Source organism: Bos javanicus, chromosome 4 (assembly GCF_032452875.1).
Source record: "Bos javanicus breed banteng chromosome 4, ARS-OSU_banteng_1.0, whole genome shotgun sequence".
Taxonomy (NCBI): Eukaryota; Metazoa; Chordata; class Mammalia; order Artiodactyla; family Bovidae; genus Bos; species Bos javanicus.
The window spans coordinates 16,010,788-16,024,733 of record NC_083871.1 but is presented as its reverse complement, the minus strand read 5'-3'; the positions used below and the strand labels follow the sequence as shown (position 1 = coordinate 16,024,733).

Here is a 13,946-nt window from a genome sequence, read left to right as displayed (position 1 = left end):
CTTCCTTTCTAGTATCTACCTTTCCTGGAGTTGAGGAGAAAACAGGGAACTTCTCTTGTTCCCTTTTTGATGGGTCACGGTCTGGGGATGTTGACCTTACATGCAGTGTCAGGAAGCCCAGAGCTGAGAGTTCCCGTGATGAAGGCCAGAGCTGGCATGTGACACACAGAACTGTGCACGGTCTTCACGGCCCATCTGCCTTTTTCTCTTCGCTGTTCCACGCCATACGTCAGACCCTCCCCAGATACCTATGGAGGATAAAGCAGCTATACATGCAGCAATTTCTCCCTACACGTAGCAGAGGAGGGTGTATGTTAAATGCCCAGAGAAATGTTCCCTGTAGGTTTATACCCTCCATCCCATCCCTGCATGGAGAGGGGAACTGTCTTCCTTCATCCATGCACTTGCTCATTCATTTCACCAACAATTATTGGGCACATCCCCTGGGTCAGGGTCTGAGACAGGCACAGGGGTAAGAGTTGAGAACAAGAGACCACATCTCTGGACTCAAGGAGCTCGCAGTCTAATGGGAGAGAAAGGCAGGCAGAGGATGTTCACCTACAGTTTGATAAAGGCTGTGACAGAGGTGATGTGTGGGTCCAGAGCAGACAAAATGAGGTGAGATTTGATGCAAATTCTCTTTTCCTTCACGCTTCCCTTTGTCTAGCATTTAGAAAGCCAAGGTCGGCATTAAACGAGACTCTAGTATGACAGGCTCCTTCACATCAGCACCACCCTGACCCACTGCTGCAGGTCGCCTGGGGGACCCAGGCAGACTGGGCCCCGACTCTGGACTCCTAGTCCTTCTCCCGGTACGCCCTTTCCTCCAGGTGAGGAGCGACCACCCTGAGTACACACTGCCCTGTTCCACACTCTGGATAAACAGATCTCAGAACTGTCCCCAAATGGCCTCAAGTTTGGAAGTGGACAGCACTGGCCTGTATGCATGAGGTAGCCAAGGGGCAGACGTTTGGCGGGTATTTGACAGAGCTTGGGTTCACCTCGTGAGTGCTGGCTAAGACCCCGGGGCAGCATAGGACTGGTGAAGATGGGGGGCAGGGAGAAGGGGACAGGCTAGAGACTGCAGCCCTCTCTTGCTCAGGACACACATTAATGCACATAACAGCCCATGAGGGAGGGAGGAGTGTCTCCCTTTCAGATAAAGACCAGCCAAGTCTTGCAGAAAGCTTGAGCAACATGCCCCGAGTCACCTCGCTATACAGAGCCCTTAGAGCTGGAGCTGGCTTGTTGGAAGCCAGAACCAGCCTGCTCTCTCATGAAGGCTGTTCTCGAAAGGCCTCCTTTTTCTCCCCACCCCTACTCTCTCCTATCCTCACACACTCTCAGGGGCAGATTCAGTCCAGACTAACAGACTCCTCCTTTAAAAATATATATATGTATATTTTTAATTGGAGGATAATCCTTCACACCTTTGTGTTGGTTTCTGCCATACATCATCATGAATCATTAATGGGTATATATCCATCCCCTCCCTCTTGAACTTCCCTCCCATCTCTCACACCCAACCCCACCCCTCTGGGTTGTCACAGAGCACCTTGTCAAATTCCCCTTTCAAGAGGCAAATACTATTGATGGGAGTTCACGTTTTTAATCATTCTCACCCAAGCTACTTCAAAAAGACTTTCTCCAACTATGCCTGAAATGCTAGTGTTTCTCAGCACCTGCCCGTGATCATTTCTTCCGTGTCCTCGAACTCTCAAGGAGGGACAGCTATTAAAGGTGCACGGATGCACAGTTCAAAAAGGCGGATTTAATATTACAGTAAAGTTGTATGGAGGATGAGAAAGCATTTTCGATTATAAATATAGAAAAACTATGCTTGACCAAAGTGGGTATGGAGGGGTCTCCCAGGTTACACGCAAGCCCTGCCCCAAGCCATCTCATCTGCCACCCCTCTTCCAACAGCCAACTGAACATTGGCCTTTCTTAACTCTGCCTCCAGCTTGAGCCCCTCTCCCGAGCATCAGACCTTACTTCCTACTGCCTTGCCAGCTGGGTTTCCCACAGGCGCCTCGAACTCAGCCAGAATCAAGCTGAACCCAGTTCACTCTTCATTAGCTCCAGCCTGCCCTTGTCCCTTCCCTCCCTCCCGCCAAGAGTGGCACTGCTATCGTTTACCTCCTAGACGCCTCCTTCCCCTCATCCTGTCTTCCAGTTACTCACCACCCCCTTCATCTCCTTCTGCAGCATCCCTCTAAGCCATCCCTCCCCATCCATCACCCCCATCACGGTTTTCTGGTGTTAATTTTCTTTGCCCGTACTATTTAGGAATCTCAGACCACTCCACTGGCTGCCAGAGTCAGTTTTCTTAAGTAAAGGTACAACCAATTCTCTTCTCTGCCATGGACCACGTCTGTTCTCACTGCTCAGGCTAAGTCCGCACTCTTCAACAAGACACAAAGGCACTTGAGAGCCCAGCTGTGTTCCGCATTTTCTGCCATTCTTCCTGTCACACACCCTGAGTCATAAGTTCACTCAAGTACTGTAATACACTGCGCTTTGTGTGTTTTGTCCCCTGCCTGGAAGGTCCTTCCTCTTTCTCTCTCCACCCCATTCCACCCTGGTCAGAGTCTTCCCACCTCCCTGGACCACAGCACCAACTCCACTCTCCCACCCCTGGTATTCCGGCAGATCGACGTGGTTCCTTGGCTCTGATCCAACGGCACAGCACTTATAAAAAGTATTTGTGTCTTTGCCTACTTGCTACTAGACTCATGTTAACATGAGTCCTTTGAAGGATATAAATTTGATGCCTTCATCATTGGCACTGAGAAACCAAGGTTACTCAGCAATTTTAGCAGAAAAAGTGAAATCATTCATTCTAGTGACTTTAAAGCAAAGATTACATGGAATATGTTGATTATATATGACTACTTAAAGCATATTAGACCTGGTTATGGCATAAAAGCACAGTGAAAGGAATTAAATGCAACCTTGATATATAAATTGCTCTTACAAGTCAATAAAAGACAAAGATTCTAATAGAAAAAAAAAAATGGACCAAGGACGCACAAAGACCATGCACAAGAGAATATAACTGGAAACGCACATTTAAAATTTAGCCTTGCAAGTAGTGGATTAAGTGTAATTTAAAACAGTGAGATATTTTTCTCTATCAAATGGCAAAGATTATATAGTAATAATAACCAGTATTGTATCTCTAAAACAAAACAGGTTTTCTTATATACTACGGTTAGAGCTATCAGCTACCACAACTTTTCTGGAGGATAGTTAGGCAGTCTAAATCAAGAACCTTAAAATGGCCATGCTTCTGACTCCAGGAATCAAGTTTTTCAGAATGTTTGGTAATATGGGAAATTAATTATGATATATAATGTTAAGTGAAAAACTATAATCATAAAACTTGCAGTATTTTCTCCACTTGTAAAAATTAAAAATAACTATATTAAATGTGTAACATTTCCCCTGCCAGGATATACAATATAAATATATTAATATAGAAAGTTTCCTTTTTAGACACACCCTAGTTTCAGATTTATTGTCTCTCTAAATGTGGAAAAAGCATGACAAAGCCTGAAAAAAAAAAAAAAAGATAACTGTTGATTCCTTTATTTCATATAATTTAAAGAATCTCATACTGGGAGTAACTTTTGTATAGCCACTTGAAATCACTGGCTTTTACTCAATTTACAGTTTAAAAAACAATCTAAATTAAAATGCCGTGAATATTCCCCACACATGCTTCTGCTAAGCCATGCCAGGGGCTGTCACCGCACCCCTGTTCTGTCATTATAGATCTTTTTCTTTAAAACTTCACTTTTGCAGCTGTTACATTTATCTTCTTAGAAAAGGCCCCCTGCTTTTCCCCGTTGAGATTTTCTGGGCTTCTGCTTCTCTCCTCTGTGAAGTTAATCACCCCTGTCAGCGTCACGTCTTTGGCAGATGTAGAATCCCGACTTCTCCAGTCCCATCCCAGTCATTTGTAAACATGCCACGCGGCACAGGCCACCGGCAGATTGACTGCTAGTATTCAGCGCATCTCAGGCCCCTCTGATGGAGCTAGTGAGGAGCAGGGCCCGGAAGGGGCATCCAGGAACCAGGGACATTTCATGGAGAAACCCAAGTGAGAGTACTAGGAAACCAGAGAGGAGACTCGCAAATTTGGGGATGGGTCCGGAAAAAGGGGAGAGAATACGGTACAGAATAAATTCTCTTTCAAACCAGGTGCTTGTCCTGGTTGGTTAGCACTTGTGGTTTAAATCATGTAACGAAGGCACAGGTTGCCCACGGCACTGTCGTCCTGGTATCTGCAGGGGATTGGTTCTAGCACACGCCCCTCCACCCAGGAGGTACCGAAGCCCGTGGATGCTCACGTCCCTCATATACAACAGCGCAATACTGTCAGCCCTCTGTATCCATGGATGCAGAACTGTAGGGAGTGCATCCTTTGGGGGTCATACCCTGTGCTAAGAGCTGTGTGTGTTACCTCGTTTAATCTCACCACAGCCCTGAGACACAGACCTCTGTTAGGTCACTTCACGCCCAAGGTCACACAGCTGACAAACACCAAAGCTGCAGTTTGAACTTCAAGTCTCAGCTATTACATCTTACAGCTCAAACACATTCCAATTATAATATATCGTAGCCAACTTTTAACCTCTGTACTATGTATCTTATTTGCAGCAGAAGGATTAATCAAATAGCCCAATGCTGACTGTAGTGAGACAGTCCCTTTTATGTTAGGGAAAAAATATTATGGTCACACAATTAATACATTTTCCTCTTTCCCTCCAGAAAGAAGAAATCATCAAGCTTATTTTTGAAATATGTGGTAAGATCTGACCATCAAGAAAGCAAGCACCAGTTTAAAGTACCAGTCCCACTATGTTCAAGATATTGCATTTACCCAGAAGATGTATACTGTAGAGCTCATGGGAAAGTTTCAACTTCATTTGCAAAGTTGGTGGGAAACCAAAAGGAAGCAGTGTGAGGGGCTGTGGGAATCCTGATTTAAGGAAAGAAAATCATGTTCCCAGAGTGGTTAAGAAGCATGAAGACACCAGAGTCTGTGCAGCCAGGCCTTTTGTTAGCACTGAGCTCATTTGTATTCGGTGACATTTACCTGAGCCTGGGAAGGAAAGAACCACCAAGGAAACATGACTACAGGGGCCTCACTGGTGTTTGAGTCCAGCCCAGCTGGTGACAGTAATGTCTCTAAATTGAGTTTTGAGACCTAGAGTGCCTGCCACTTCAAAAGCAAGAGGACAGAGTTCAGAGGTCACCCTGTGTCGCACCTCGATCTAAATGTTTCCATGGTGAAATGTGTGTGTGCTCAGTTGCTCAGTTGTGTCTAACTCTTTTGTGGCCCCTTGGACCGTAGCCCGCCAGGCTCCTCTATTCATGGGTTTTTCCAGGCAAGAATCCTGGGGTGGGTTGCCATTTCCTACTCCAGGGGATCTTCCCCACCCAGGGATCGAACCCGCATCTCTTGCGCCTCCTGCACTGGCAGGTGGATTCTTTACCGCTGAGACCCCTGGGAAGCCCCTATGGCAAAATAGGCTTAAAACAGAGTTATCAGAACAAGGAAGTAAAGCAAAAAGATTAGCCAAAAAGCAAGCAATTAATAGATTATGACGATAAGAGAACCTTCTGTGTTTAAAATGGACAGAGGAAGGAATATCATTATCCTTCCACATAGGGAACCCCAGAACTGTCTTGTCCCCCAAAAGACTTCTGGACCTTACGAAGCAGCCTGGGACTCTCTGTGGTGACAGGCTAATTTAGACGTTGCTTCTGAGTGCTAGACACCCTGTAAAAATAGCAGCCAGTTTCCTGATGATTTATCGTGGGAGTGTTATTGGGCAACATAAGGATACGAATACACCAGTGGAGCCCTGATACTTTTTACTGCTTAGGGACTCTGGCAACTGCTTCGAATGATAAAGCATAAATAGAAGTTGTTTATTGACCAGTGTTCCTAGATCACTCCCCTTGAACAGTTTCACAGGGTAAATGTTCTCCAGGCCTCCGTGATAAGATGGGAGCCACCGTAGGGTCACCGTGGGTGACTGGGGACATAAGCCAGAATAGCAAGGGGGGGGGCTACTATGCTTATGCCCAGTTAAAGATCCAGATCTTTCCCCGACAATTAAAAAGTTTCATCCCATTACTTTACTCACTGGCCACATCAATGAGTAAGTGTTCATTTTCACATAAGGATGTGGTTGAAGACTGAAATATTAGCGTTCAGATTCAGATTCAATACACATGGTGGGATAATAAAGAGCAAATTTAGGATGGTGGTTGTCTCTTACAGACAAGGAAGGCATGCAAACGGATGCTGAATCTTTTTAAAAGACTTTTATATTTTAATCTGAGAAATTGGCTAGCTGTTTATTATGTTATCCTCTACAGCATTTTGATATTTTGTGTGGGAGGTTTTTCCACGCCCCCCCCCCCCGCCCCCCTCCCATGTATCATTTTGAAAAGACTCAGGCATAGAAGCCAGAAGGGAGACAACTGCCAGCTGTGTTCACGGTCACAGAAAAGGAAGGCTACGATCCGGGTCTCGCGTTCATCCCCGCCCCCTCCCCTCTCCCTGGGATGTTTTCATTTTCATTCCTGCTGTGTTTCTGTGTCCGCATCTGTGCTTTAGGTTGTGGGCGTAAATGCAAAGAGACTCCGCTGGAGCTGCTGTTTGTGATTGACAGCTCAGAAAGCGTGGGCCTCAAGAACTTCCAAATCATCAAGAATTTTGTGAAGACCCTGACGGACCGTGTCGCCCTGGACCTGGCCACAACCCGCGTAGGCATAATCAACTACAGCCATAAGGTGGAGGAGGTGGCGCACCTCACCCAGTTCTCCAGCAAGGATGACCTCAAGCGGGCTGTGGACAACATGCAGTATCTGGGGGAAGGTACCTACACGGCCACAGCGCTCCATGCCGCCAACCGTATGTTTGAAGCTGCCAAGCCCGGCATGAAGAAGGTGGCCTTGGTCATCACTGATGGGCAGACAGATACCCGAGACGAGAAGAATCTGACTGAGGTGGTGAAGAACGCCAGTGACATCAATGTGGAAATATTTGTGATTGGGGTAGTGAAGAGGAATGACCCCAACTTCCACATTTTCCACCAAGAAATGAATCTGATTGCTACTGACCCAGATAGTGAGCACGTTTATCTATTTGATGACTTCATCACTCTTGAAGGTAAGACAGTTCCAGGGGAAAAGAATTTATATAGCCTTTCCAAGAACCACATCGTGGGATGATCCTGACCAAAAATGGAAATCAGAAGGCTACTGAGGTTTACACCAGCATTAAATTGTAACACAAACTCTGAAGGAAAAGAGGTTTAGTATCATTCAGTTCAGAGAGGACAGTCCTTATATTTATTCATTTGTAGTAAGTGCTGAGTTGGCCAAGGAGTTGTTTACTTGGGGTATCTACAACTGAAGGGCTGAAAAGAAAGGATAGGATTTGAGGGCATTGCTCAGATTAGCTTATGTTCTAAAAGTTACCTAACTTGGGTAAGAGATGGAACAAGCCCACAGCAAGGCAGAAAATAACTGTGGAATCAAAATAAATTAATAAGTCCAAGATGAGTGGGGAAAAGTTATGGTAATCTAAAGAGATGAGAGACATAGCAACTAGAATTATTCTCCTCTATTCCCTCTTCTCTGTTTTTCTGAAAACAGATAATGAAGAGTAAACAAGTCAGGACTTTATCTGAAAGAACAACATTTTGAATACACCTCACACACTCAGGGCTGATCTGATGGGTTTTCCTATGCGGCTTTACCCTTTCATAAGAACTGATATTTCCTAGTGAGGCATGCTAAGACACTGACTCACCTGTGATTCAAGTGTGATCAGTATCACTTTACAATGAAACATTCCAGGTCACTGGAAACTCATAACACATTCTGGCAGAGCCCACACCCAGAAAGCTTATGAAATAAGTAAAATGTATACTTACTGTATTTGCAGGCTCCAGTTTGACCCAATCCTTCCTTCTCCATCATCAGGACGCGGGGCCTGACGTGGCTTGGCATGGGCCCTCCTGGCCTCGTCCTGCTCCTGGGGCTCCGGGTACCCACATAGCTGGCCCTAAGGAGAGCAGACCACACTCAGAACTATCCCACTTTCCCTCATACTTCAGACCTCCCTAACCTGGGGTCTGGCTTCCTTAACACTGGATGACTGGAGGGTTTATCTGGTGCATTCAGTCTCACTGGGCAGTTAATGTGTTAGAAATGGCCAGAATATTAAGCATTTCAGACAAGTTATATTTTAATAACTGAAGAGCTTTGGCATCTCAACCAAAGAAGTTACTAACGTGAGGGGTATATTTTGGGACTGGTTTGTCTTTTGCAGTCTCCAAAATCAGAGCTAATTGCCTGGTAAACTTATTATGGGTGAGACTCGCCCCTTCCACAGGGTAGTTCCCTCTGGATAAAATGAATTTAAGTCATCTGTTTGCCTATTGGGACCATTTGTTGTTGTTCAGTCACTAAGTCGTGTCTGACTCTTTGCAACCCTGTGGACTGCAGCACGCCAGGCTTCCCTGTCCTTCACAATCTCCTGGAGTTTGCTCAAACTCATGTCCATTGAGTCAGTGATACCATCCAACCTTCTCATCCTCTGTCGTCCTCTTCTCCTCCTGCCTTCAATCTTTCCCAGTATCAGGGTTTTTCCCAAAGAGCCAGTTCTTCATATCAGGTAGTCAAAGTATTGGAGCTTCAGCTTCAGTTGGGCCATTCTATATTATTACATTAAATTATTTTAGATGGCCTCTTACAGATGATGTAAAAATGCTTTAAAAACTTAGCTCTCCTAGTGGTTGACTTCAAGTGCTGGGCAAGTGGAGAGTGCAGAAGATCTTTATAATAAACGGATTTGAGTAATGTTTCATTGCTCCTCCAAACCCTTCTCTACTTCTCTTTTTTAAAAGATACCCTGAAGCAAAAATTATTTACAAAAAGTTGTGAGGATTTCGAAGCCTACCTCTTTCATATTTTGGGTTCCTCACCGCTTCAACCTGGATTTGGGATATCGGGGGAAGAACGCCATGAATCCACTCCAGAGCCCCAGAAAGACATTTCTGAGTCTGTAAGTAACCATCTTGCTCAATTTGTGAGCCTAAAATGATATATTCTGTCTGCTCTACATTGAAGACCATCTTGTCCTGAGCTTTCAAGAATCAACTGAGGTATGGATAGTTTCAGGTCCTTGGCTCTAAATATTAGCCTTCTGTTTCTAGATTTCTAGTTCTGAAATAGCCCTGGGGTTTATGAGCATGAATATGAGACAGATAGACATTTCCATGTTTTATACTTATTTATTATATGCTACAAATAATATTTTTATATTATACCCCTGCCAGTGTCAAAAGTAATCATGTTCACTAGAACAGATCAATACGACACTATCCGAATCATCTTTCTGTACTGGGTTGCAAATCTCCCCATCCGTCTGTGTATCCACTGCACACTTTGCACCCTTTCAAGTTTCTGGCAAGTGCACACATGCTCTGTCTGCACTCTCTCTCCCTCCCGCCCGCCCTCTTGCTCACTTAGCTTCCCCTGCCTGCACCCAGGGCAGGGACAGGGAGGGAAGCTATGCATGCATGTGGCACAAGGCGGATGCTTCATTTCAGAGCTCCCCAATCATGTGTGTATGAGAGAACTACCTCCTTAATGTATTGAGACAAAGGTGATGTCCTTAGAGCAAGCCTCTGAGCACTGACCTCAGCCATGGGTCACAAGCAACTCATAAGTTTCTTTTAGGTTAGAACTGGAGAGCCTCTCATAATTACCAGTGGGTGAGTGATGTAGTCTCTTTCCCACCAACTCACAACTAAAGCTGGTGTGAACCGATGTCTATCACATGCATAGACATGGTCTGGCAAGCAAGTACACAGCAGTGTCCGTATTTTATAAGCTCAATGAACTCCCCCTGTGGTGTCCTTTTATGAAGTCTTCAAAGACATGGAAGATTTATTTTGAACCAGTGCAACAATGTTCAAGTATTAGGATTCCACTAACTGACTAGGAACTGAAGACTTGAGAAACCCCCAGACTAGTAGGTGAATGCAGGACCATTCAGGAGTCAGGCTGAGGATGCTATTCCTGTTGTTGTTGTTTAGTCATTAAGTTGTCTGACTCCTTGCCGCCCCACGGCCTGTAGCACAGTAGATTTCCCTGTCCTCCACTATCTCCTGGAGTTTGCTCAGACTCAGGTCCATTGGGTCGGTGATGCCATCCAACCATCTCGTCCTCTGTTGTTCCCTTCTCCTCCTGCCCTCAATCTTTCCCAGAATCCGCCAACTTATTGAAAAAGACCCTGATGCCAGGAAAGACCCTGCTGCCATTCCTATGGGGACAAATTACAGGACTCACAAGATTTTTATATGATATCAAAAAAGGTCAGAAAGGTCTGTAATCTATTTGATTAAATACTAACCAACTTCAATATGGGTAATTCTGATTAGGGCAACAGACAACCCCTGGATTGTAGATTTAAATTAACACACACTTATACCACATGGTCTATATCAGGGGGTCAATAAACCCTTTTTGTGAAGGGCTATATGGACATGAGTTTGGGTAGACTCTGAGAGTTGGTGATGGACAGGGAGGCCTGGCATGCTGCAGTTCATGGGGCCGCAAAGAGTCAGACACGACTGAGCGACTGAACTGAACTGATATAGGAAAGATTTGGGATTTTGCAGGCCACTTCATCTCTGTTGCAGTGACTCAACTCTGCCTTAGAAATGCAAAAGGAGTCATAGCCAGTACTGCAATGAATGAACATGGCTATGTTCAGATAAAACTTATTTCCCAAAACAGGTGAAGATTCACATTCAGCCCATAGGGGTTTGCCAACCCTGGTCTTTATTAAGCATTTGAAAGTAAATTATAGGCAATAATGTACACAGTCTATCTTCTCCTTCTCCTGTGATTTATCTCTTTGTCCTGGCCCTAATCAATCCATGTTTCTTTCTAAAAACTACCTATACAAGAACAAACTCAGGTTTCATCCAGCAAGCAGTGTCTAAACAGAGCTCTCCTCAAAATCAATGAGTTCCGGTGAGATGTACTGATCATTTACTGTGGTGCTCAAGGGTGGATCTTAAGGTACAGTTCCTACCCAGCAGAAGTCCATGGTCTCTCAGAGAATGGATGAGTACAGGGAGTATTAAGAACTTTAGCAGAGCTATGGAGGAAGCTCAAGAGATGCTGCAGATTAATATCAGGACAGAGTAATGTAAGGCTTTACAGAGGAGCTGGTATTGAGCTAAGTTTTAAGATTACGTAAAAGGAGTCCATCAAAGCTGTATATTGTCACCCTGCTTATTTAACTTATATGCAGAGTACATCATGAGAAACACTGGACTGGAAGAAACACAAGCTGGAATCAAGACTGCCGGGAGAAATATCAATAACCTCAGATATGCAGATGACACCACCCTTATGGCAGAAAGTGAAGAGGAACTCAAAAGCCTCTTGATGAAAGTGAAAGTGGAGAGTGGAAAAGTTGGCTTAAAGCTCAACATTCAGAAAACGAAGATCATGGCATCCAGTCCCATCACTTCATGGGAAATAGATAGGGCAACAGTGGAAACAGTGTCAGACTTTATTTTTGGGGCTCCAAAATCACTGCAGATGGTGACTGCAGCCATGAAATTAAAAGACGCTTACTCCTTGGAAGGAAAGTTATGACCAACCTAGATAGCATGTTCAAAAGCAGAGACATTACTTTGCCAACAAAGGTCTGTCTAGTCAAGGCTATGGTTTTTCCTGTGGTCATGTATGGATGTGAGAGTTGGACTGTGAAGAAGGCTGAGTGCCAAAGAATTATGCTTTTGAACTGTGGTGTTGGAGAAGACTCTTGAGAGTCCCTTGGACTGCAAGGAGATCCAACCAGTCCATTCTGAAGATCAGCCCTGGGATTTCTTTGGAAGGAATGATGCTAAAGCTGAAACTCCAGTACTTTGGCCACCTCATGTGAAGAGTTGACTCATTGGAAAAGACTCTGATGCTGGGAGGGATTGGGGGCAGGGGGAGAAGGGGACAACAGAGAATGAGATGGCTGGATGGCATCACTGACTCGATGGATGTGAGTCTGAGTGAACTCCGGGAGTTGGTGATGGACAGGAAGGCCTGGCGTGCTGCGATTCATGGGGTTGGAAAGAGTTGGCCACGACTGAGCGACTGAACTGAATTGAACTGAACTGAAGAGTTCTTCAAGGCAAGAGCAGGGGGAAGGGTATTTCCAAGAAGAAGGAACATGTAGGGGCAAAGGGGGAATCCATAGGGAATGGCATTTAAGAAATTAGGACAAGTTCAGTCTAACTGGAGCCAAAGGTGTACCTGCAAAAGGGTGAGAGTTAAAACTGGACAAATAATTTGAGGGCTAATTATAAATGTGTCAAACTAAGGAGCTTGAACTTCCTCCATAGGCCAGGCAACCAGAAGAAAGCAGAGGAGTTTTAAAAACAAGGATCGTACAGTCACATTTGGTTGCAGGGTGAAAGATAAATAGAAGAAGGAGGAGGAGAGGAGACTGGAGGTTGGGATGTGAGGAGTAACGGTCCAGGTGAGAGATAATAAAGCCTTAAACTAAGACAGGGGCCCCAGAATAAAAGGAAGCATGGATTGGAAAGCCATTTCTGGGTAGAAAGAACAGGAATTGGAGAGTCAGTGGAGGTTAGGAAGAGGGCTTGGGGATGATGATTGGATTCTAGCTTGGAGATGGGGTAGACTGAAACATCCACTGAGATGGAGAATATAGCAGGCAGGGTAGGGGTAGGATTCTCTGAAGGAAAATAATGGGCTTAATCTGTGCCAAAGTGGAGGTGACAGAGGGACATTCAAGGCAATGACACAGAATGAGGGGCAGCAAGAAGACCCTGTGACTCTGGTGTTGTGACCCAGGAAGTTAGATGCCCTGAGAGACAAGTGACGTTAATAGATTATGGCAGAGGAAGCATTCTAGTAGCTGGGGAGGGGAGAGCATGCGAAGAGTACATCCAAAATAGCTTAGATTTACAGCACCAAGAGTTACCTGGTGGGCATCAGTTGGATCTCCCTATGGGGCTTCTTACTGAGAGTGGGAGCTTGTAATGAACTCCTAATGGGAGTTTGTAATGACCTTGAACTTGGATAGTCTCTCTTGAATCTATGCCTTCTCACCCTGGCTCTCTTTGCAGAAGCACTAAAGTAAGGCTGAATTTTAAAAAATGAATGATCCTAATAGATATTTAATTTGAACAAACATATATGCATTTATATTCACACTTAGATCTGTCATGTGTATATATAATATATGTTCTTAGTTGCTCAGTCATGTCTGACTCTTTGCAGCCCCATGGATTGTAGCCTACCAGGCTCCTCTGTCCAAGGGGAGTCTCCAGGCAACAGTACTGGAGTGGGTTGCCATTCCCTTCTCCAGGGGATCTTCCCAACCCAGGGATCAAACCCAGCTCTCCCGCATTGCAGGCAGATTCTTTACTGTCTGAGCCACCAGGGAACACTCATAAATACAAAAACATATTTATATATCCGTGAATGCACATGCTTTATCTAAAAGTATAATTATAGTATTGAAACCTCCAAAGTAAAATGAATCTGTCAAAACCTTCCAATCCTCAGTTTGTTCCCAAGCCTACCCTAGACAATATTGCAAAATAAATGATGTCAGAAGTCCTTTTTGTGTTTCTAATTTCCTTCTCTGTTGTCTTTCTTTTATCACTCCTTAAGATACCAAGCTCAGTGTTTCTTCTTCCTCTCCTTTCTAGCAAAAATCCATTTTTTTAGAGGAAAATCTGTTATCAGTTATTTACTCTTTTGTGAGTGGTGTAAGCCAATGGATTGACTCAAGTCAAGAAAGACTTGCATTTGAACTATTTTATCTAATTGTGTAATGAACATGATGTATACTAAATACCTACAAACAGATG

At 44.6% G+C, this 13,946-nt stretch overlaps 1 protein-coding gene across 2 annotated transcripts in view; it reads left to right on the top strand.

Moving 5' to 3' along the window:
- COL28A1 (collagen type XXVIII alpha 1 chain) overlaps positions 1-13,946 on the top strand; it is a 179,841-nt gene that overhangs the window by 152,569 nt on the left and 13,326 nt on the right. For both annotated transcript variants that reach the window (XM_061413527.1, XM_061413526.1), the window contains 3 exons: positions 4,777-4,813; positions 6,638-7,192; positions 8,937-9,094. In XM_061413527.1, coding sequence (XP_061269511.1) covers positions 4,777-4,813; positions 6,638-7,192; positions 8,937-9,094 — 750 coding nt within the window. The remainder of the gene's footprint in view (positions 1-4,776; positions 4,814-6,637; positions 7,193-8,936; positions 9,095-13,946) is intronic.